Source organism: Melopsittacus undulatus, chromosome 1 (assembly GCF_012275295.1).
Source record: "Melopsittacus undulatus isolate bMelUnd1 chromosome 1, bMelUnd1.mat.Z, whole genome shotgun sequence".
In the NCBI taxonomy this organism is placed as follows: domain Eukaryota; kingdom Metazoa; phylum Chordata; class Aves; order Psittaciformes; family Psittaculidae; genus Melopsittacus; species Melopsittacus undulatus.
This window is the reverse complement of record NC_047527.1, coordinates 99,674,733-99,698,582: the sequence shown is the minus strand read 5'-3', so window position 1 is coordinate 99,698,582 and position 23,850 is coordinate 99,674,733. Positions and strand designations below refer to the sequence as shown.

Below are 23,850 nucleotides of genomic sequence, written 5' to 3'. Positions count from 1 at the left end.
TCTCCCTCTCCTGCTCTCTACGGGTGTCACTGAATTCTATGTCAAATCTGACAGAAGCTACTATGCTAAAAAGTTCATGTGAAAAGGCTGCCCACTCTACAGCTCCATAATATATTTGTAGACTTCTCTGGTTCCAGGGCAAAGGAGTATTTGCATTATTTTTTATTATTAATTTATCTACTTTTATTTCTTTTGCTGCTGTTGCTGCTCGTATTATACACAGAATCTGGCCATTTGGCTGTGTAGATAGATCTCAGAAAGCCTAGAGCTGCTGTCCAACACAGCCTCTATCTGGCTGAGGGGAAAGGAGATACTTAGGAAAATGCAAGTCTTTCAAAGGACACTTAATCACACGAGTCACTTCAAGTGGGTGAGAGCAGAGCAAATCCATGCCTTTGCTAATGCTCTTCTTTCCAGCTCTGTGTTGTCGGCTGGTTGAAAAACCGCTGTCTCCTACAGGAGGCATTGTTGGGGCGTAACTTGTGTGACTGCCAGATGTACCTCAGGATAGCCCAGAAGTCATTAGACCTATTCTATCCAACCAGTTTTAGCCTTTTTTAAAGTTTTTATTCTTTTAATATCAAAAAAGTAGCCTTCTCTCATGTCTGCAATGTCAGAGGAAGTAGGCTCAAATCCGTTTCTCCACTTGGAGCCCAGCAAAGTGTTTTGCATGCTTTATTTGCACGTGTGGACATCATAGACCCGTATGCACTCCTGGCAGCGGACGTAGCAGCACCAGTGGAAGATACAGTGGCACTTCTCTTTCCGTTTCTCAGTCCTTGTATTATGCCCACGGCCGCAGCACAAAAGGTCACAACCATCAATCCCATGGGAAGTGACATTACAGATCCTGTCACGGGTCCCAAAGGAACCTGTCTCAGGGTTGGGCTCACAAAAGTTTGGTGAGTTCTCGTAGTAAACCAGGTCCTTCTCAGTTGGAGCCTTGAAGAAGTTGTATTTAGGTCTGAGGGTCTCGACCCAGCCACGGGATTCTCGATGTTTTTCCACCACCATTTCAGAAGCGCTGTCATACTTGTCCTTGAGGTAGTCACCAATGACCCTGAAGTCTGGCTGAGACCACCAGCAGGTCTTCACTTCACAGCTGCCTGAGAGGCCATGACATTTGCACTTAAGATGCATAAGTTCAATAATAGACTGAAAAAGAGGAGAGGAAAGGCAAAGAAGAAGGAAAACATTAGCTTGTAATCAAAACATATATTACATTCTATTATTTAGCCAGGATTTCCCAAAGAACTGCAGTGTTTTCATAGAGATATGTACACTCTTGTGAACAGAAATCACCGTATCCTCCTGAAAATGTCCTTCACAGATGCTGGGTCAAAGGCAGGTAAAACCTCTGCAACTTTATTGTTCTCTATGACTATTTCTGATTCCCATCCCAAATTTAAGTGTTAGTGCTTTCACTAAGGGCCAGAGAGATTTCTCTGCATACTAACTTCTATCTTATCAATGTTCATGTGTGAGTATTACAGCATGGTAACCCAAGAACACAGTTCAGACACATCTACCAGAGAAGCGAAGAACACACAAATCTACTAAAACAACATCTTCATAAATCAAATATACAGCTATTCCACTGGAAGCTAAAGAAATATGGAATGTCCTAACCATCTAGCACAGAATTCTATCCTTTATGTGTTTGATGTTTTCTTAAGCAAACAAGATTTTTGCCTTGCTGCAGCTATGTTCAGAAACCTGAAAAGTAATGCATTTTTATTTTTAAGCCATGATTATGATTTTTATAAAAAAATAGGAGCCCAACTTTTGATTTTGAAGGACTCAGACTTCAACATAAAACATTGTCCTGGAATTAATGAGAAGGTGATTATTGATCCCTGAAGTTTACTTTCACCTCTTTTGAAATTAGTCTGAAGGTTTCTAGAGGTGTTGCCCTCCAGTATCCTGAGGTGGGAGACAGCTTTATGCAACTTACTTGATAATCTGCATTTTCAGACTGATCAGCAAATTTCCAGGTACATGAACAGACTAGTGCCAGCCTGAGTCCAAAAGATTTGCCATGAATCAGCACCTTGGTGTTCACCAGGTGCTTTCCTGTGTTATTTACGGAGTATAACCCGCCGCAAAGGAGGTTGTAATTAGTGATGAGAGAGAACCACAAAATGTTTGGTTCATATAATCATGCTGAACTTAATCAAAGCTTCTGGCATAGTGGTAGGGTTTGAGTTTATATGGGAACTAATATGAAACATTGCCTATGGCTCAGGTTTAGCTGGAACTGCTTGAGTATGGAGGCCTGGAAGAGCTACCCCGTGAGTACTTCCACTGTGAGAGTGGAAAACACTGTTGCTTTATAAAACAGGAGGATTTCAGATAATGGTGTGACATCTCTCTAATCTTTGACACCTGTAAAATGTCCCAAATTATCTCAGTGTCAAGTAACAAAACTTACAGTAAAAAGATCTCTGCAGGCTCATGATCACAGGGATGTTTGCTCAAAGCTCAGATTTTCCAAGGGCTCTCACTTGAAGGCAAATTCCTCCTTTCCACTGTACCCACCTTCTTCACAGTCCTACTGGTCTCATCTACCCCAGCAATGCACGATACCTTGGGGTACCTGTGAGAATTTGGGCCAGTGCTGGAGGAAAACACATCATTGCTTGTAGTCACCTACACTGCAGACAATTTTTGTTTCTAGTGGTATTTAATTTTGAGAGATTGAATTCCTTATTTCAGACCTTTTCTCCTGTGGTGTGAGGTGGGGTAACTCCATCAGGGTTTGACAGTATCCACCTGAGGGACCTCACACCAAAGTCCTAGTCTGCATGAGGACAGCTGTTCACATACATCTAGTGCCATTTGTGAGCTCCAGGTGTGTTTAAGGTATCTATCTGTCATGAGATGGCAGAGGTCCTGCAGGACACACAGTCTTTCCCAGTAGCAGCCCAAGGAAAGGCTTCAGGATATCTCAGTTTATACTAAAATTATTTTTTTTCAGCAACTGAAACGCCCCCATAAACCTTGGTCTATCACGTTTAACTTCAAATGTCTACAGAACAGACATCTTTGGCTGTACAACCCACCTTCCAGTGGAGTAGAACAGGCACAGTTCAGGCACCATTAACTGAGCTATTTCAAATTTCTTCTTCAAGCTGAGATGAAATCACATCCTATACCTTTCTATCTTCATCCATTTTCTGTAAAATAGGTCTGGACAACTGACTCCAAGATAGACATTTACATCTAGGGGGGGTGAATTTACTTAAAGCTTTCATAGATCAGGTACATCAATCACCTCTCTGACAAGAACTATCATGGTACAGGTATGATAGAATAACAGAATGGTTTGGGTTAGAATGGACATTAAAGCTCATTCAGTTCCAAACCCCTGCCATGGGCACGGACACCTTCCAGATCAGGTTGTTGCAACAACCACCAGATCAGGTTGTTGCAAGCCCTGTCCAATCTGGCCTTGAACATTGCCAGGGATGGGGCAGCCACAGCTTCTCTGGGCAACCTGTGCCAGGGCCTCACCAGCCTCACAGGGAAGAACTTCTTCCTAATATTTAACCTAAACCTACCATCTTCTAGTTTAAAGTCATGTCCCCTTCTTCTATCACTACATCATTTCCTGGTGTAAAATTGCTCAGATTTATGTTTGGTCATTCCCCTCAATTCCCTCCCAGTGTATGGCAGGTAAGAAAAGATTAATGGGAGACTGAGAAAGGTGAAACTAAATATCCTTACGGTCCTTCCAGCTTCATTGTTGTGCCTGTTCATGGCTGACCGAGCATCTGGTCTGTTCTCTCGGGCATCCGCAAACTCCCGAGACACCATGCTCCCAAACTCCACGTCCTCGCTGCAGCCCCCCCATTTCCAGCCTTCCCCTGGAGAGCCCTTGTGGCGGGTGTCACAGCCGCAGATGGTGGCCGAGCCCTCGGCGCAAGATCTGGTCACTGCAAAAGCCACTCCAGCAGAGGCGATGGCATGGACAAAGGCTGATTCCCTGGTAGCTGTGAAAGAGAGAAATCAATGAATAGCGGCCAGTGAAGGGACTACACATGGCTTTGATCAGCCCTGTGAACACCTTCCCTTGAGGGCATGGCAGAAGGCCAAAAAACTCTCCTCTTTCCTGTGGTCCTGCTTGGACCTACTCCAAAGACATTTTTGTATACTAGGAAATAAACTCCTGTGTAGACAGGACCAGGCTTGATTCAAGGCCACTGAGGTCAGCCAAGAAGTTTTGACTGAGGTCGTCCTGAGGTCTTAGGATAGGGCCATGGCAAAAGAAAAAGCAGTGCAAACCTGAGTTTCAGGCGGTGTGTATAATATGCTATAGGGTACTTTGCAGGTTATGTATCATGTAGCCATATCCTGAGCTGCAGTCTTGGCTTTAGATGCACAGAATTTGAGCCATGTTCCCATAACATGAAAAATACATGTCTGCACTTATTTACAGCATCCACCGTTAGCGGTGGGACCTGAACCAGGTAAAGAACCTCCTTCTCCTCAGCTAGGATAGCTTCTAATGGCTTGAAGGTAGGAAAATACCAGGATGGCCAGATATTTCCCAAACTTTACTATGTAAACTAAACATTGCCCCCACGCTCCATCCTGAGACCACCTTCTTTTTCCTAAGCTCACTTACAGGCAGTGTTTAATATGTGGCATCTTGCATCTATTGAAAATTTTGCTCACTTGCCTAATTAAGGCCCCTACCAAGGGGACTAGAAATGAGCTTTCCCTTTCTGCCTGTTGCCTCAGGATCGTGTGTGGAATCAGTCAAAAGATGTCGTGAGAGGGACTGAGGAGCCTTAGTCTCTGTGGAGACTTTCCTTCGCAGCCTTTCATCCTCCCTGGAGCTGGGTCAGGAAGGACAGCTCAGCTTTAGTCTGGCTTTTGTGGATGCCAGTGTTTTTTTTGCACTGTGCCAAAATTAAAACCAAACATTTTGAACTGCTTTGCGAATGGGGAATATACCAAAATATAAGTTTTATTCCCCTCCAGTTTTGGTCTCAGTATGTTTCTTCACTCAATAGAAATGACAGTTCCACACAACGCCTCAGAAAACACCACTGAATGCTTCTTGGATTCAACAAAATTACACTTTTAAAACAAACAGGGATATTCTCAAACCCTTGAGGCAATTCTAAGAAGACACTAAGATTCTCATAAAAGGCCTCCCTTAACCTCCTATACCATCTCCCACACAAGTTCACCTTGTGCCTATAAACCAAGAAAGCATGTTGTCAATGATACCTTTCAGATGATTGATCTATGACACTGCTGAAATATTGAATGAATCCATACAGGGAAAATATCAGGTTTGCAGCTGATGTATCTTCACCAGCTTCTACTGAGCTTCTCATCAGCTGACGAGGTGCCTACTCAAAACCGCTCAAACCTTGTCTGCTTCGTATTTTGCTGATCTGAGCTTTCTCTGGACATTTTGTCTTAATCTTTACCATCTAGATGCTTCCAGGCTTTACTAACGTGAAGGCAATTTAACACGCCAAGCCTAAAAGCCAACATGTTCTTGGGGAGAAATCAAAACTGCGTGCTTGCAGAGCAGCCCCAGCTGGATTGAAGGCTTAAGCAAGAACTTGTGCAGCACCACTTAGCTTTGGGAAGAGTACCAAATACAACAATATGCAAATCAAATAATGTGCATGAACATACAAGCCAAAAGTATGAGCAATGTCCTGGAACATGTTGTCAATGCACATCATGAGGTTAGTAAGACACTGAGGGCTAGAACCAAAAAAGGAAAATTCAGGAACCCTCAATTCCAAAATGTGATTTTGAAAAGCCCTTGTTCAGCATCCATCCAGCCTGGAGGATCCCAGCTTCCTGCAAATGGTGATGCCATTCATGAGCTGTGTGAAAGCTCCATTTTTGAGCATAAATAGATGAGTCCAGTTTTAACAGGACTGGGGACTTGACATCTTGCACTTACCTAAGCACAGCTGGGATCCAGAAATCAAATCCTGAGGTGGGGAGTTTTGCATGATGTCTCCAAGGACACTAATGACCACCCCTGCAGTCTGTGAAGGCTTGTAGAAGCCAGTCAGATAAGCTAGTGTGATGAATGCCATTTCCCTCTAGTAGGTAGATAGAGTGTATAGTGACTGATGAGATAATAGCTGACAATGCTTTCCATCTCCCCTCATTGTGGTTTAAGTAATCTTGAACCTTTTAGTACAATCATAAAATGGTTTGGGTTGGAAGAGACCTTAATGATCTCCCAGTTCCAAACCCTTCCACAGGCAGGGACACCTTGCACTAGACCAGGTTGCCCCAAGCCACATCCAACCTGGCCTTGAACACTGCCAGGGATGGGGAAGCCACAGCTTCTCTGAGCAACCTGTGCCAGGGTCTCACCACCCTCACAGGGAAGAACTTCTTCCTCAGATCCCCTCTCAGTCTCCCTTATATCAGTTTAAAGCCATTTCCCCTTGTTCTGTCCCTACCTGCCCTTGTCAAAAGCCTCTCTCCAGCTTTCTTGTCTGCCGCTTTAGGCACTGGAAGCTGCTCTAAGGTCCCCCTAGAGCCTTCTCTTCTCCAGGCTGAACAAGCACAGCTCTCTCAGCCTGTCTCCATTGCAGAGGTGCTCCAGCCCTTGGAGCATCTTTGTGGCCTCCTCTGGATTTGCTCCAACAGCTCCACATTGACCAACACCCCCAAGTCCTTCTCCTCAGGGCTGCTCTCAGTCCAGTCTCCCCAGCCGGTGTTTGTGCTTAGGATTGCCCCAACTCAGGTGTAGGACATTGACTTTGGCCTTGTTGAACTTCATGATGCTGGCACTGTTACCCCTCTCCAGTGTGTCCATGTCTCTCTGGGTGACATCCCTTCCCTCCAGTGTGTCAACTGCACCACAAAGTTTGGTGTCATTGGAAACTTGCTGAGGGTGCTCAATTCCACTGTCCATGTCATTCACAAAGATGTTGAACATCGTCAGTCCCAACACCAACCCCTGAGGAACGCCTCTTGTCACTGATCTCTACTTGAACATTGAGCCGCTGACAGCAACTCTTTGAGACCATCTATCCAGTTCCTATCCACCAAGGGGTCTGTCAAATTCATGTCCCTCTAATTTACAGAAAGGATGTCTTGTAGGACATTGTCAAATGTGATGCACAAGTCCACGTAGATGACTTCAGGGTTTTTTATGTTTCTTCTTTTTATAGGATCTTTTCCCATTGCTCTTGATCTCCCTGGACAGATTTAATTCTATCCTGTCTTCAGCTTTTCTACCCTGTTTCCTGGCTGCTCTTACAATTTTTCTGTATTCCTCTCAGGCTACCTGTCCTTGCTTCCACACTATGGAAGCTTCTTTTTTTTTTTTTCTGACGTTTCTCCAGGAGCTCTTGTTCATCAGTGCAGGACATCCAGTGTCTGCTGGCTCCTCATCCATCCCCAGGTAAAGCTCCATGAACTCCAGCTGGTCACTGACATTGAGGTAGACACCCCCTTGTCTCCCCTGCCTGTCTTTCCTGAAGAGCTTGTATCCTTCCATTCTAACAGTCCGGTAACAGCAGCCATCCCACCACTTTTGTGTGGTACCAATAAAATCATAACTCTACAGGTGTGGGCACAATTCTGTCTCCTCTTGTTTATTCCACATGCTACGTTTGTTTGCATAGAGGTATTTAATTTGGGTCCTGATTAAATGAGTTACTGAAGCTGATTTTTGATGCACTGCTATACCATGGACAGGAGAGGAAGTTGATTCTTCTTATGGTGAGAATGGTGAGGTCATGGAACAGGTCACCCAAGGAAATTGTGATTTCTCCATCCCTGAAGCATTCAAGGCCAGGTTGAATGGGGCCTTGAGCAACCTGGTCTAGTGGGAAAGGTCCCTGCCCATGGCAGGGGGCTAGGAACTGGATGATCTGAAGATCCTTCCCAACCCAAACCATTCAATGATTCTACAATTCTGTGATTCTGTTACTCTACAATTATTTTTCTCCCTTCTATCTGACAGATGTAGAATGGCTAAAGCACATTGCCTGGGTAGGTTAGCTCTCATCTCTTGGGAATCATCCCTTTCTCTGCTCAGGAAGAGACCTGATCTAGGTCTTTGTCTCTTTGGGAAGGTGCTGTAGGTGCTGAATAGATGTTTGCAAGTGCCATGGAGAGCCCATGTGCCTTGCCATGCTACGACTGAAAAGAAAGCACCTACATGCACAGTGTTTGCACAGAAAACCTTCTAGACGGGTTTGAGATGGGTAGCCTTGGCTTAGAAGTCCACAGGTCATGGATTCCATCTGGGCTTCAGCAAAAGCCATTAGCTTAGAAGAGAGATCGTTCTCTGCATTCAGGTGCAGAGCTCACCAAAGCCCATGTAGCTTCAGACAACAACTGCAGAATTTCTGCATTTTCCAGGATTTGGAAGCTGAGAAAGCAGTTCCAGGAGGACACTGAAACCTTAATCCCGAGTCTGTTACCTAAACTCTGATGATTGCTAGTCCTTCATGAAAGCCTACAGCTCCAGGTGGCTATTGATAGGATTTGCCTTAAGAAGCACCTATTATACTCAGCTCTCTTCCCAGAAAGAGCCCAATGCCTTTTACAGCCTGTATACGCTGTAATCACTCCCCTGCTTTTGAAATGCAGCCACCGCTGGGGTGGAGTGCAGCCACCACTTAACAGCACACAACAGGAAGCAAATAGCATTGTATCTGATCGTAACTACCTGGGGAATGTAGGCAGGCAGAGCAAAGAAACTGAGATCTGGCCTCGGGCACTGAGGTTAGGAGTTTGTCTCTTGAGAAAGTTGCAGCCTATCTCTTAATGACTCCACGAAATTAGGGCACTAGGTTTACATCTCCTACCCCTAATTTAAGGCACCGAGTTCAATATTGACGCAGATGGAAGAGCGCCATCGCGTGAATCACGTCCTGCCACCTCCTAAGTTATAGGACTGTCCTCCGATTACTAAGCAGACCTGACCCTGCTGAGCTCCGAAGAGCTCCCCAGGTTGTAGCCAGAGGCGGTGTGGCTGCAGGAATGGAGGAGTGTATAGAGATACAGATAAGCAGAAGTAAAGCATGCACTTGTAATGGAAATGAGGGGTTATTAAGGTGCCATATAAAAATGCAAGAGACTTAGCAAAGATAACAAGAAAGTGCAGTATATTTGTCAGGTCACTTCATTCCTCTCTGGGTGGTTCTGGTAGCAGGAGACAAGCAGCTCGTTACAACTTGAAGAGAGCTTCTGGAAAGTCATCTGGCAAGAGAAGGTTAATAGGGACTAATACCTCATGGGGATGTTGACTTAAGAGCATATTAACCACTTTGTTTTCAGTGCAGCACAAGGTCACAAAAGCTCTGGCTTCAGCTTGTTTAATTTCTGCCTAGTCCTGAGTTTCCCTCCAGGGCTTAGAGACTTGCATGGCTGGTGCTTTGAGGTAGCCTTTTCTGGACCATTTCGAGAGGGCTGGCTATTAGCAGAAAAGGTACTGAGACATACAAAGGGCCTCTAAGAATGCTTTGTAGCCACCTCCTAATGCAGAGGTCTTCAAGTCCCTGGTCACTTCTGGAAACTGTTTCTTAAGGAGCCTGGTGTGTGAAGCTGAGAGCCTGAATCATAGAATCATAGAATCATAAAATAGTTTTGTTTGAAAGGGATCTTCCAAGGTCATCTGTCCAACGCCCATGCCATGTGAAGGGACTTCTTCAATGAGATCAGGTCACCTAGGACAACATCCAGCCTGGCCTTGAATTTCTCCAGGTATGTCTTGTGCAGAACACCTCTGACCACCCTGCCTCAACATCAGAAAAATCTTGGGAAGCAAAAGCACATGGACGAGCAGTAATCATATGGGAATTCAAAAACCTGAGGATGAGGTGACCTAAGAGTTGAGTTCTTGCTTTTGCAGGGATTCTTTATATGACTTTGGACAAATCCTTTTGTCTGTCTGTTCTTCTGCTTCCTTATCCATACACCTGAGGGCAATCCTGCTTATCTCCTCAGGAGCCTGCAATATTGAATCTGCAATTCAGTGATGTCTTCAGAATTGTGGGCAGAAAGTGCCAAAGTTGAACAGAGGCTCATCAAGGTGTGGGAAGAAAAAGACAAATGAATAATCACACAAATATCTCAACTGTCTAGAATATGAAACCTTCTCTAATTTGTTTTTCTGCCCAGACAGTGACATATTTTCCCTGAATCTTTCTCTGAATGGATAAATGAATCTTTCTCTGAATGACTAAATTATTAACTCCAGGTCAGGTAGATGTCCCAGGTATGTAGGAGGAAGGACTACGGTGATGTAAAAGGATGAACGGAATGGCTTATATTGGTCTTAACATGCTACAGTCCCTTTTTATCACCTTTGTACCTAGTACTGAACCCTGTTGTCCCTGTTCTTGACATCCTAAATCTTCCCTTCCTCCCTGCACAGTGGCCTGGTGGTAACAGCAGGCTCCTGGGATAGGGCAACACAACTCACCTTCAGGTGTGCTGGGAGCTGAAGCTGCAAGTCCTGTGTGCTGGACTACAGCTTGAAGAGCTAGGTGGTATTTTAGAAAGGGAGCACCAATGTTGCCACTGACTGCTCTTTAAAAGAAAGCTCTAAAGGGTTTCCACTCAACATGCCACTTTCCTAGACAGTCCTTCTGAAGGTGTAGAAACTCTTTTGCAAAGGGAACCTTAATGTCTCCAGGACATCTACTGACTTTGTTCTGTGGAGACAAATCTCCCTTGCCAACAACCCTCTACTGCCCAGGACCTTGTCACCATTCTTTTTGAAACATAATCCTTGGAGTGAAACACTGGAGATGTATGACAGTGAAGGAAGGAGTTCCCACGTCTTAGTCACTCCTCCCAGCCATCATTAGCATGTCTACTCTTGAGTAGAGCATCCTACTCCCTGTTTCGCACTAGAAAAGGCACAGCAATAGTGTGGCTGTAAACCTTGGATTTCCGGCACCACAGACTTCTTGAGGGCTCTTGGAAGAGTCACTTGGCAAGTAAGGCAAAATAAAGAAAATATATCTGCTTGGCAGGACTGTAGGAAGAAGACATGTTGTTTACTTTGAGTTTCATTTTGCAAAGCTGGAAGAGAAAAGAAAGCTACCTGTTGTGTCAGCTACTTCAGAAACCCAGACATCCATCTTTGAGAGGTGGAAGGTGTAAAGTCTTTCCAACATTCATCTGCTAGGGCATGTACTCAGGGAGTGTGAAGAAGGGTTTCAATTCCCTGCTTGGCTTGAGGGGATACAAACCCATAGCTGTCATGTTAGAATTTGTACAACAGTTGACACTACATTGACACTGCACTAAAACCCCCCAAAACCTAAAGAAACCCCAAGAACCAAGAAACTGGAAATAAAACTGAGGGCACAGTAGTGTTACTGGTATCTGCAGCCCACACAGCTCTGCCTCTTACACTGCAAGGCCGTCTTAGTGTCTCATTTCACTTTTGATTACTGTGGTTGGACTTCTATTTATAGGTTAGACATCACTGGGGTTGCAGAGGAAGAAGACATTGTTCAATGAAGGAAGGTGATTAGGAATTAGTGAAATGAGCTTTGAGAGATGTGGAAGGCCAGTCTTTGTCTCAGGTGAGGCTGAATTTTGTTTTCAACTGCAGTATAAAGAGGACTATTCAGCTGCTACCAGCTCACTGTGATTTCCTCCTTGACTCCATCAGGAGAGACACTTTACCAAGAAGTGGGAGGAGAGCCATACTGGTTTTTGTGGAGGGGGTCACCCGTAAATACCTCCATGGTGAAAGCCAAACCAGAAGGGCTTGAATGAAACACCATGTTGTACAAGTTTGAATGAAAAAGAAGGATGCCATATTAAACTAATGTCAAAAGCTCCCCATCATGGGTGCAGGAGCTGAAGCACTGATGGTAGGAAAGTCAGTGATTGTGTAAGTCAGTGCCTGTCCTTATTTACAACTGCACTGAAGCCAAGGCTGGAGGAAGGTCTCAGTTCTGAAGTGTAACTTTCAGAGCTACCTTGGGCCAAAGCCTCAACAGTTCTTAAGAAGATGGTGACTCCCAGGAGAAGCGGGCTTTTTTAGGCTCACACTGGCAGCCTTGCAGGCACAGCTACTTTCTGAATAGCAGAAGTGAAATCCAATGGGACTGATGAGACAGGAGCTGTAAAAACATATGCAGACATAACTATTGGATAATACTAACATGAACGCATTGCCTGCTGGCCCTGAAATCTCTGTGTAGGATAAGTAAGGACCACCTGAAGCAACACAACCTTGTTTATCCCACATACCAGCAGAAGATACTCCAGTTCATCAGCCCAGGTGGCCTCTGCACTAAACTTGCCAAACAGCAGATCCCTTGAAGCCAAAAAACAAGGGATCAGGACATGGGGATGATGTCCTCCATTTTATGATGCAATTTGCACTAATGGGGACTTAATAGAAAGATGTGGACAGACCTTCTAGTGGTACCTGTAGTGACAGGACAAGGAGTAATGATTTAAACTAAAAAAAGATAGATTTAGATTAGAATGTAAGACAGAAATTTTTTACTGTGGGTGTGGTGAGGCACTAGCACAGGTTGCCCAGAGAGGTGGTAGATGCTCCATCCCTGACAGGGGTCAAGGCCTGGTTGGACAGGGCTCTGAGCAACCTGGTCTAGTGGAAGATGTCCCTGCTCATTGCAGAGGAGTTGGAACCTTTAAAAGTTGCTTCCAATCCAAACCATTCTATGGTTCTGTGAAATGGCAGATCACATCTCAGAGCATGGGACATATTTCCCCCAGGGAAGGTGGAGAAAAACATTAAAAAGGCTTTTTTTTTGGTTTTGTTTTGTGATCACAAAGAAGAAAATCATTTGCCAATCAGAGCTATTAAATATTGGCATGGCACCAAGTGAAGGCGGAGAACAGGGAACCCTTTGGCACATACCAGCTGACAGATCCATCATGCTGCAGAGACATTGCCCAAGTGCTGGAGAGGAACAAGTGTCGTTCCCATCGTAGAGGAAGAGGAGGATCACAAAGGTGTCATGGTTGCTGTAAGGATGACATTGCTTGTGGGGAAAACACTGGGAACGTTGGAAACCAAATATTGGCTCTGGCAGCCTTGGAGGCAGACTAACTTCAGTTTCACCACATTCCTCTCAACTGTAGCAACAGAGGTTCCCATATCAGTAAACCAACTGAAAGGTTTTTACAAAAGCTCTCTAGCTCAGCCTCAGGCTTCCTTCAGCTCCTCTAAGGAGAAGCCCTATTTCCATTGTTGGTATTTCCCCTGACCCATCCTCACCAACCTCAACATGTTGGTCACCTGCAGCATCTCCTGGCCTGGCATCAAAGATTCCTTAATTACTCCCTTACCCCTTACAGGGGGATCATTATACCACATTTGTTATTCAGTAATGTGCCTTCTATCCATTAGGAAAGGTGGAGAGGTGCAAGTTGTGGCACTAAGTCCATTCTCCAAAGATCCATCTGTAAGACCACAAGTCTCAGTGTAGATTTACACACTGCTCTGAATTATTTGGAGCCAATATAACCATGAAACCCAAAGGCCTGCTGCCATTGTTTGGTGTGTAGGCTTGTCTCAGGTCCCCTGGTTTTTAGCAGCATTTCCCAAGTGAGTTAATTTCTATGTCTGGGGAAGCCTGCTTTGCAAAAAAGCAGTCCTTGGGACTGCAGGTAATCAAGGCTTTCAGGTCTAACCCTGAAATGGACTAGGGGTGGCTCCAAGAGCAAGCTTCGCAGCACCTACACTGCTGCAACTGATGCTAGCCAGCAGCTGCCCAGTGGATCCACACTGGGGTCTGTGTGATGCCTCAATCTGTGCCCTTCTTCACAGAAAGCCATACCAACTCCATGCCCAGCTGATTCTGACTGTTTCTCACCAAAATCCAGCTCTGGGGTTTGTTTGACATTTTTATCCTTTTCAAAATCAAGCCCCTAAATGCAAAGACTTATGCAAATGTAAAGCATAATAACAAGAAGCTAACCACACTTTTGCATATCTTAAAGGAAAGGTTAGGTTTGGGTCCCATCTGTGTTTTGAACGAAGTTCTGATTGAGTTCTTGTTTCCTCTGAACTAGCGTGCTAGTGTCAACACATCCCTGGGAAGATGAAAGGCCCTAAAAAGACATTTGATCAGATTAGCTGTGATTCAGATCATTGGAGGGAAATTATTAAATGGGCAATTCCTGCCAGGGAACACGAAGGTGATACAGATAAGAGGAAATGTTGGATTGAAGGAGGCTGGTTTAACACAGTTTGCAAAATCCTGAAGGCCAAGTTTCCCTAAAACATCTGAATGATTTTTGTGGGTTTGTTTTTTTTTTTCCCTCACTTTTTTTCTGCTGGTTGCTTATGGTTATTGTTGCACCCAGCACAACAGAGTTGCAGCCTCCAGAGTGGTACTCGCAATTCCAAACCTTTCAGGCTCTACTTGAAACAGGTAGAGCCAGATTGTCAGACACTGGAGCAGCCTGGGAGCCTTGTGCATGGTGCTGGGAGTGGGGCCTGTGCTCCCTGCTGCCCTCAGAGCCCTCTTGTGAGCTGAGGGTGGGTCAAGGGCTGGAATGTTCTTGCTAATTATCTACTGTCAAAATAACCCCAGGTGATCGCAGGTAACCAGACCCCCAAGATAGGCAAATCAGCAGGAAGGTCTGGTATCAGTAACCCAAGTCTGATACCTGCAAAGAAAACATCCCTCTATCTCTCTCTCTATCACACTATCTCTCTGTCGATCTAATCATTACAGTGTATGTCTCCCTACCTACCCTGCTTAATGCAAGCACGTTTTATCAGTCTTTCTGTTGGCTTGGTCATGTGTGAAACACCGGGCATTGGATTCCCCCTTCCACCATCCTGTAGATGCCTTCTTTTGAATATTTCATAGCCATCTTGAATCCTGAAACAGTATGGTCCTCTCAGTTCTTCGAATTGCTACAGATTGCCCCCAACATCTCTTCTCCCCGATGGCCTGATGTCCCTGGAAGGCTCTAGACAAAAGGAAACTGTGTGCCAATTGGGGGTTATTATCAGAGATACAGCATGTTCATTGTGGCAGGACCAAGTCCTTAATGAAAGGGGAAGGTAGAAAAGGAGGGGGAAGGCCTGGGATGAAATTCTCCGGGGCGCGTTCCAGGTTAAATGATCATTGGAGTCCCTTCTAGCCTTGAAAAAAAAAAGGCAAGGGAAAAAAAAAGGCAAACCCCAAAGACTGCTATGCAAAATAGCCCCGCTGGTCAATAGCATACAGGGAAGGGGGGGAAAAAGAATATAATTGTATTCTGTTATCAGAAGCAACATGGTCGAACAAAAGGATCGCCTTCGCCCACCTGAGAATGGAATGTGAGGCTCCATTTCGCTGCTCTGATCGTATTTGACAGCCCCCCTCGAGACTGCCTGGTTGGTATGGCAAATCGTCCTTATTACCTGCTGGGGTGAATGAATCCCCCTTTGTGCTGGCACTGTCACGCTGCATTAGGTTGACAATGGCCCAAGATATTTTATATGAAATTTGCCCTCACTTGTGATTAGCCAGCACCAACTAAGTCATAGCAACCTAGAACTATGCATTGGCCGGGCCCTGTTGTCGGCCGAAAGGGAAATCCCTATTCAAATGGTTTAATAAAACAATCTAAAGGGCGTGTGAATCCTGAAAAGCATTTTCACTTTTCTCTTTAGCTTAATCTCATGGTCGCTGGGATATTGTGCTCTGAGCAGACCCCAGCAGGGTGTGGGCTAAGGTCCCCCATCAACTTCTTTTACAGCCTCCTTTTCTGCGAGTTAATGATATACCGGTGTGATTGCCTCCCGCAGCAAGAAGAAACACGCATTTGATGAAAAGGATGGACCTCCTAACACATCCTAAATGGCAACAATTTCTCATCCAAAGGTCACAGGTCATAACCTGGATTTTGAATCACCACCCAGATCTTTTTCAAAGCCCTGCTAAAGCTGGGGGATTCTGCAAGACCGTTTTACACAGACACACACACACAGACACAGACACTGCATTACCTCCAGAGGTTCTTGCTCTGCTTGAGTCCTGAGTTTAGTGTTTGGAAACAACTGGATTTTCCCCTGGTTTTGGGCTACAGTTTTCTGCCTTTTTCATCCTCTCAGCCCTGGGTTGTGACTCAGGGAAATGAATAAGACAGGTGGGCAATGCAGAGATGTGCAGAGTCTCTGCAAGGTACCTCCTGTGCATCCCCGGAGTGTCACCCAGAGCTCAGCAGCACTGGGGTAGAAGCAATACACTTAGTTGCATTAGCAGCTGGCTGTTCATCCATGATCCCCGCCCCAAGCATCACCTCCAGCGAGGCTTTGAGGTCTCAAAACTCTCCCCACTCACTTGCAGGTATGGAAAAGCTCTCCCAGTGCTGACCCCTTGACAAACAAGATTCCCCATGCATGAGCGAGATGCAGACACAGAGATTCAGCTGTGGAAAGGGGTGGAAGGAAGCAGAAGTGCAGGGCTTCTCTTTTGCATTTTTGCTCCTCTTCCTCACACAGGCTGGGAAGTAAAGGAAGACAGCAGTGGGTCTGGAGCTCCTGAAAGACTATCTGAAAGCTGGGTGCTCCTCTTAACGTTTACCCAGAGGAATACTTTACGTCTGAAAAATGAGGCTGGAAATCCCCAGGAAAAAAGCTCCCTCATGAACCTTCTGCAGCCAAGCTTCCAAGGACAAAGGAAAGGTGAAGGGGAAAGCAGCACAGGAACCTGTTTTCATTTCCCCACTTTTCTTCCCTCTTCTTTATTCCCCCAGACCTTTCCCATTCTGAACCCTTGGGCAATCTGGGTCTTCCTCTGTTGGTTGTATGTCAATATTCTCCCTAAAGTTTTTCCGAACAGAATCCAACAAGAACAGCAGGGCTGCAGAGGGCATGCATAATGAAAGCAGCCAAGGGGTCTCGCTCGGGACCCTTTGAGCTTTTGAAATCAATGTTAGCCTCCCTTAAAAGGTGTTTGTATGAGCTGTGGTATGTTTCCACTGCAGCTCTCCATGTAATTGTAAGCCATCTGGGGCAAGGAGTGATTTTGTTATTATGTGCTTGTACAGTATTTAGCACAATGGGGCCCTGATCTCTGCTTGGGGCCTCAGAGTCTACTGTAATACAAATAATTAACCATAATAGAGCTGGGAAAATATCTTAATAAAACCATGGAATCAATTTGAGACAATTAAGCAATTTTTTGGCTTGCAGAAGTTTTTGCTTTACAGGCTTGATTTGGAGAAGGGAGAGGGTTTTGGGTGCTGGGGGAGCTGCAGGGAACTGCTCATCCTCCTGCAGCAGGTTTTGGCAATCTTTTTTCTTTCCTGTGGGTTTCAGTTTCACCAGTTGAGGAGGCAGAAAAGTTTTATGCCATTCCCAAAGCATTAAGGCCACTTTTTATAAATAGCTCATAAGAGGAAGCATGGTTTAAAGTCTGGATATGTGGTTTCTGAGGGAGAAGGGGCTCAGACCTAAACAGCATGACTTTCTAGCAGCTCATCTGCCCTACCTCTGCCCCAGTTGCCCACCTGTGAAAAGGATAGCAATCATTATCGTCTTGCTTTCTAACCCTAATCCCAAGCACTTAAGGACGCAGCTATCTGTGAAAGCATTGGGGATTGCAGGTCTATTTAGACAGAGAAGAATAAGAAAACTGCAGAGCCCTGGACACAGACTGAATGATTTACAAGCAATTATAAGTCAGCAGATAAGCTCTGGATGACAGATATTCTGAGCATAGTTGAAGCTCTTGTATAATTCGCAAGTGGAAAAGGGAGCTATATGTATTGAACACTTGTCTAAAGTCATGTTCAGTTCTGTACTTGTCCGAAAAGGACAGAGTGCATGTGAGGACACTACAGCAATGAGCACACCTCCTAAGGTTGGGCAAACTAATAAATTTACTGGCTCATCCAACCAAAATAGTGACCTCAAGGACTGAACTACACCACTCTTTTCAGAGGAAATAGCTGTACCCTCTATCAACACGTCTGCTGCCCAAGTGGATTCAGACCCCAAACTTTGTCATGACTAGACCTTTCTTGGCCAAGCATTTCCAGCAGTTCTTAAGACCAACAGTCATGTTTCAAGAGGCCTTCCATTCAGTCTTTCAGTCCTAGAAAGACACAATCAGGCTGATCACAGCAGAAAAAGTGAAAAAAATAAAGATATCCCTCCATACACAATTGCACACTGACAGTATGGCTAAGACAAGGCTGTGAACTGGTTATCAGCCTGATATTGGTCCCAGACATGAAGAAATTAGTCCTAGTACTTAAAAGCTGGAGAAATTGATCTGCACCACAGTTCTTTCAAAGTAGATCTCATCTTCTACTTCATGTGTGTCCTAATAACGGCTCATTTAGCTACCACCAAGAGCTAGCCTGTCATCCTGCTGGACTGAAAATGTCATCAATTTGATTTGGAAAGCTGGACAAAAACATGGAATGTGAATATTTGGCTAGACACCTGACAATCTGTCATACCTGGAATAAGACAAAGAGCTTGAGCTATTGATAAGACTGCAGAAATGAGATAAATGGTAGTTGTCCATCAGCTTCACTGTCAAATGATAGACAAGAATTAAAAAATAGTATCAGCAATGAAATCAACATAATTTTAGTCTACTTGTGATTTAAAACAGTGAAACTCTCACACACACAGTGTCTACCCTGCTCCCACCAAAGTCAATGGGCTACTTGTCATGGACAACTGTCCACGCATGTGCCTGTGCCCACGCTGGTGAAGCGAGTGATAAGCAGGTCTCATCCTGTGCTGTGGCCAAGTGCCACATGCTCTTACTGCAAGGACCAGAAGCCAGCCCAAGGAATGAGCTGTCTTCAACTGGAACATCCAACCTGTGTTAGGAGAATGGTCTGGGGTTTCCAGTGCCCATCAGGAAGCTCCCAGACATGATAATTTCTGCTCCTCACTAAGTCCCAGAGATTTTTGAACCAGTGACCCCAAAACAACTTCAAAATTGTGGATAGATATTGGCAAGACTCGGTTGTCCTGCTGCTATTTGGTCCCTCCTGTAATCGCAACAGCAGCACAGTTGTTACAGCATGAGATAGCTACTTGACCTGAAAAAGAATAAATCCTCCTGCAGAAGGAAAGGGTACCAAATACCTCCAGACAACTTTTTCAAGTATTCAACGTTTGTACTCCTAAGCCAATTTCATTAATCTTATGCTTACCTTATTTTGCTCAGGTTTATTAAGCTTGAATAATGCCCACCTACCTAATTACAATGATGGAGTTCTCTCCCAACCCCATGCCATAAACTCATCAGCCCTCATGGCGAGCAGAGCTGGAGGTGTGCAGAGATGCACTCTCTATGGAGATGATCTCTTCCAGTCTGAACTGCACATGGGTTTTGCCCTCCCAAGCAAGGAAAACAGGGGGCACCCAGAATGTGAATAACCTTCAGGCAGGAATTGGATTCTTTCTGAGGAGAGACGGGTCTGTGAGTGAGTGGGAAGAAGAGGCAGGTACTGTGTGTTTTGAACTGGCTTCAGTCTTTCTCTCTGGGTTCACCCATTTTAAGTCAGATTATAACATTCCCTTTGATGAAGCATTCCCTTCCTCAGACTATATGTCATTAGGGTATTTTTGCTTCTTCTCTTTTACATTATGAAGCTTTTCCAGAGCTTGACCAATCTGATTGCAAGAAAACTTGTAATTCCATTTTATACTTCTCAATTTTGCTGCGTTTAATTCACCAAATGCCTGTTTGCTCTTATGTCAGTCCTGCCTTTGTATTTGGCAACTGGACATGATGTTATTCCTGATTTTGCATCTGTTGCTCTGCTACAGGTTCTTAAAGAGCATCCACACCTCATGGCTATGTGTGTATGCACTCTAGAGTTGGTGGGAACAACTCATGGCTCCTTATCCAGCATATTAACTTGGAGAGAAGCAAAGGTGATGACCTGTTCTGCCTACACTGTCGTTGGTGACTTTCGTAGAAGTGGAAAGCGTTTGCCAAACTGCTGGAGGAACCCAGTACCTGAAGGGTTTACTGACAGCGCACATTGCTTTCATCCCTGACTATCTTACAGCAACAAAATCAAAGCTACATATCCTGCAGTCTCTTGAGATGGGAGCTGCTGAAGATTCCTCTCTTTCTGTTAAATGTAAGCTCCCTTGGTGGCAAAACTGCTGCTGCCCTGTGTGATGAGTGGGGACAGATGATATGTGAAGTGCAGAAAAAAAAAGAGAACAAACAAGAACCCTTAGGAAATGTCTTTGAAAATCAGTTACTGAATAAATTGGGCGAACTAAGAAATATAACTTGGCTATCTGCTGAAAAGCAAGGGACTTGATTCTCCTCTTTGTTTGGTGTAAATCGGAGTAACTGTTATCTAATTCAATGGAAGTGGCATAAAAGTGAACCCTGCGTAATTAGAGGTGCATCTTGGTCTAGGAGTATTTTTTTTGTTACAAAAAGCTTAGTTTTTCTAATGAGACACCTTCCTTTTTGTTATTTTTCATGAAACTGGTATTTAGATGAACTGACAGGCTCAGCCCCTGCTCCAGAAAACCTTAAAATCATAGATACCAGACTTGGACCTCACACCCTTCTGCCCACAGGCAGGATCCACTCTGCCTAAACTATCCCTGACAGATGTTTGTCTAACCTGTTCTTGAAAACCTCCCAGGTCGGGGCTCCCACCCCTTCCGCAGGCAATCTATCCTCATGCTTCACTACCCTTACCGTTAGACTGCTCTTCCTAAAGTCTAGCCCCAGCTCCCCAGCTGTGATTGAAGTGGACGTGGAGGAGAACTTGACAAATTAACCTGGGCAAACCAAAGGAGGATGTGCAAGGAAGAGAAGAAAGCAAGGTAATGCTGTGAAGTTGCAGAGCTGGGAATAGAGCTCTCGTCCCTTAACTCCATCTGCGTAAGCAAGGGAGTTCTCACCTTAATCCCACAGGATACCTTAACTTTCTCCTGGCCTTTTTTAATATGCTCTCTCTTCTCACTCACTTCCACCTCTTGTTTTAATTTCCCTTGCCTTTCAGCATCTCACATGTACCCTCAGAGAGCGAGGCTGTTGTAACATACACAGTCTTTGACTGATTCATCCCTTTGCTTATACGTGACTAACACTCATACTATATGTCTATAACGATTTCGACTGATGTACATTTAATATGCAAAAATTTAATTAAAGGATTATTCATAAAAAAATATCTGTGCCAATTTTGTACTTTTAAATACCCTAAGGGAAGATTTCAATTAGGTGCTAAATGACAGAAAATATTGTCAGATTCCCTCTCCTCCCCCATCTCTAATCAAAGCAGCAGGTTTTCATATTGTAAAGAGAAAGCCACCAAAACCACAACAATATTTACAGGAATTCTCTCTGCAGGTGCAGGATCAATCCTGAGAGAAGCTGAGAACCACCAGCTCTTGGTGGAAACCAGTGGAAGTTACTCTCAGCCAAACTATGTACCCAGAGCCAGCTCCTTACCTAGTGGATCTGTGCTAATGCTGTGATTGGAGAATTTGCTGAATCTTTCTAATCAGCTCAGTCCTGCAACCTTTAATCATGCAAACAGCTCACGCCTTCAGTGCAGTTCCAGACTTGCCAGCAAAAGGCTTGCAGGATGGAGTATGGCAAGAGGAACTGGGATTTGTGCTGGCACAACAAAGTTCTGATGGTTACAGGCCTGAAAATGCATCTCTCCAAATAGATGCTTCTTTCAGGTTAGCTGGGAGGAGTAAAAACTCTTGGGCTTGCATATTACATGGCCCAACAAGTCTCCAGTGGACAACGTCATTCAGGAGTTTAGCAGATATATTAGTATTTCCTGCTTCCAGATAGTCAGGGACTAACAAAATTAAGGAGTTAGATGGAAATCATAGCCCAAAAAACCACAACAACCATCGGAGTTTGTTTATCCTAAGAGGACCAACTTGGTTAGGTCTTGGGAAAAGGCTGGGATTAAATCACCCAGTCTTCAGTTCACCATTGTCCAGACCTGATTCACAACCGTGGTCAAAAAGTCTGGTCTCCAGCAATTTCAGGTACCTGTAATAGTTGTTCAGTACAAAAGTCTACCTAGGACAACTCCCTACAACAAGGCTGGATGTGTTACATGCAGTGCACAGTGGGTGGTATAACAGTGAGGACACAAAAGTCTTGCATGACTGAGAACATGGTGTCACACCAGTCAGTGCTGATGGTGGCCCTTGGCCTCCTTACTCCTCCCAGCCTCCTGGCATCCACCACAAGCCATGAAAACTTGTGCTCCCTAACAATCCCGGTGCTTCCTATCAAGCTTGAGACTTTCAGCATGAAACACCAAAGCCTCAAGAGCAGCAATGATAAAAATGTTCTGTCACCCACATCCCAAGTGGACACCTTCACCCCAAAACTAAAGCCATTCCGTGAATGACATCTGCCTACAGGTTTTTGAGACCTTTCCAAGGCTTTTCAAGACTTGTGAGAGCCTTGAAAGGCCTTACTGTCATGCCAGTGCAAAGGAGCTGCAGAAATCCCAGATTTTTCCTCAGACTAGAGTGCCGATAACCTACCTACAGCATGGAAGTCACAGCTGCCATGCCAAAACTGAGTCCAATGGAAATTCTGTGCGTCACATGTAAGGAGTCACCCCCAAACTCTCTAGCAGAAGGCTGTGTACGAGTCATGAGATTCATTCTTCAGGAAGATCTTAAAGCCCATTTAACCTAAGCCTTAATTTCAGGCATTTTAATGAGTTCTTTGCAAAGGCTCAGCCATCTATGTCTTCAGAGGGAGATAGTAGGTACCTGAAATGTGTGTTAGTGCATGATTTACCTCCATGGAGCAGTAGCCTTGCACTGCACACACAGGAGCTGTTAGATATGCTAATATGTGAACACAGGCCTCATCTTGAAATCTTAAGAGGGGATTAGAGCAGATGAGTCCTCATTTTGTTTTGCAGCACAGCAGCAGAGATAAATCTGGCTGCTCCTTTGCAGGGTGTTAAAGGGGGATTTCCTGGTGGGTGGGTCTCCTCAGTGGGGTATTATTGTATTGACAGTGGGGTGGGAAGGAATGGATTAAGCAACTGGCAATGAGATATGGAGCCTTTGCTTGTGTTGACAATGGATATAAGCTGGGGAGGGTGTAAAACTGTCAGTGGGCTACAGGAAATCAGGTTTGGTTCCTGGCTTATTCCTGGAGACCACACTGTTGCTCTTGAGCTGAGCATTACTCTTCAGAAATTCATCTGTGGCTCCCATGCTGGGTAAGTCACTGGTGACCAATGGCAGGGTTCAGGTATTGTGGACATTGTTGGACCTCCTGCTGTGGAAGGCAGTCAGCCACCTGGAGCTGCTGAAGTTGGCTCACCCATACACTGCCCAATCCTACTCCCAAAGTGGAGCAATGCCAGTACTGGGAAGAAATGTTATATCCTGCCCATATATCACTCCCAGGTCCCACCATCCCCTGGGCTTTCTTGAATACGTGCAATTTTTCTGCTATGTTTCTTGGCTATGTTGAAGATTTTGGTGTGCTTTTGTTCTAATCTTTGTGTTTGGTCTTCATTCTGGATAAACATGAGCACTGTGGGCATCACCATCAACTTTGGTGCTAATTTTAGGGAGTGGTGGAAGCCTACCGATAGTTCAGGAACTACCTGAGAGCACAGATGAACAAAGCAAAGCTAAGAATGGGTTTTCACTTCACAGTGGAGATGTCATCTCATTTAGAAGAGAGATTTTGGTGAGGAACTGAAGGAATTCTTCAAATTTCAGGGCCTGCGTTTACCCTTATTTTAATGCTAAATGCAACAGTCTCCGAAGCTCAAAGTCCTGTTGAGTAAATACATTTGACTTAAGAAGCAAAATGCCCATGATCTGCAGATTCCCACAGTCTCACAGAGCTGCTTAGAGATCAAGCACAAAAATGAAGAGCTCCCAGCTGATAA

General features: G+C 44.8%; 1 protein-coding gene across 1 annotated transcript in view; it reads right to left on the bottom strand.

Moving 5' to 3' along the window:
- Positions 1-541: 541 nt before the first annotated feature.
- WNT3A (Wnt family member 3A) overlaps positions 542-23,850 on the bottom strand; it is an 86,784-nt gene continuing 63,475 nt past the window's right edge. Inside the window, exons 3-4 of the mRNA XM_005143967.3 lie at positions 3,727-3,992; positions 542-1,155 (exon numbers count right to left, since the gene is read on the bottom strand). Of these exons, the coding sequence (XP_005144024.1) occupies positions 676-1,155; positions 3,727-3,992 (746 nt within the window). The 3' untranslated portion in view covers positions 542-675. The remainder of the gene's footprint in view (positions 1,156-3,726; positions 3,993-23,850) is intronic.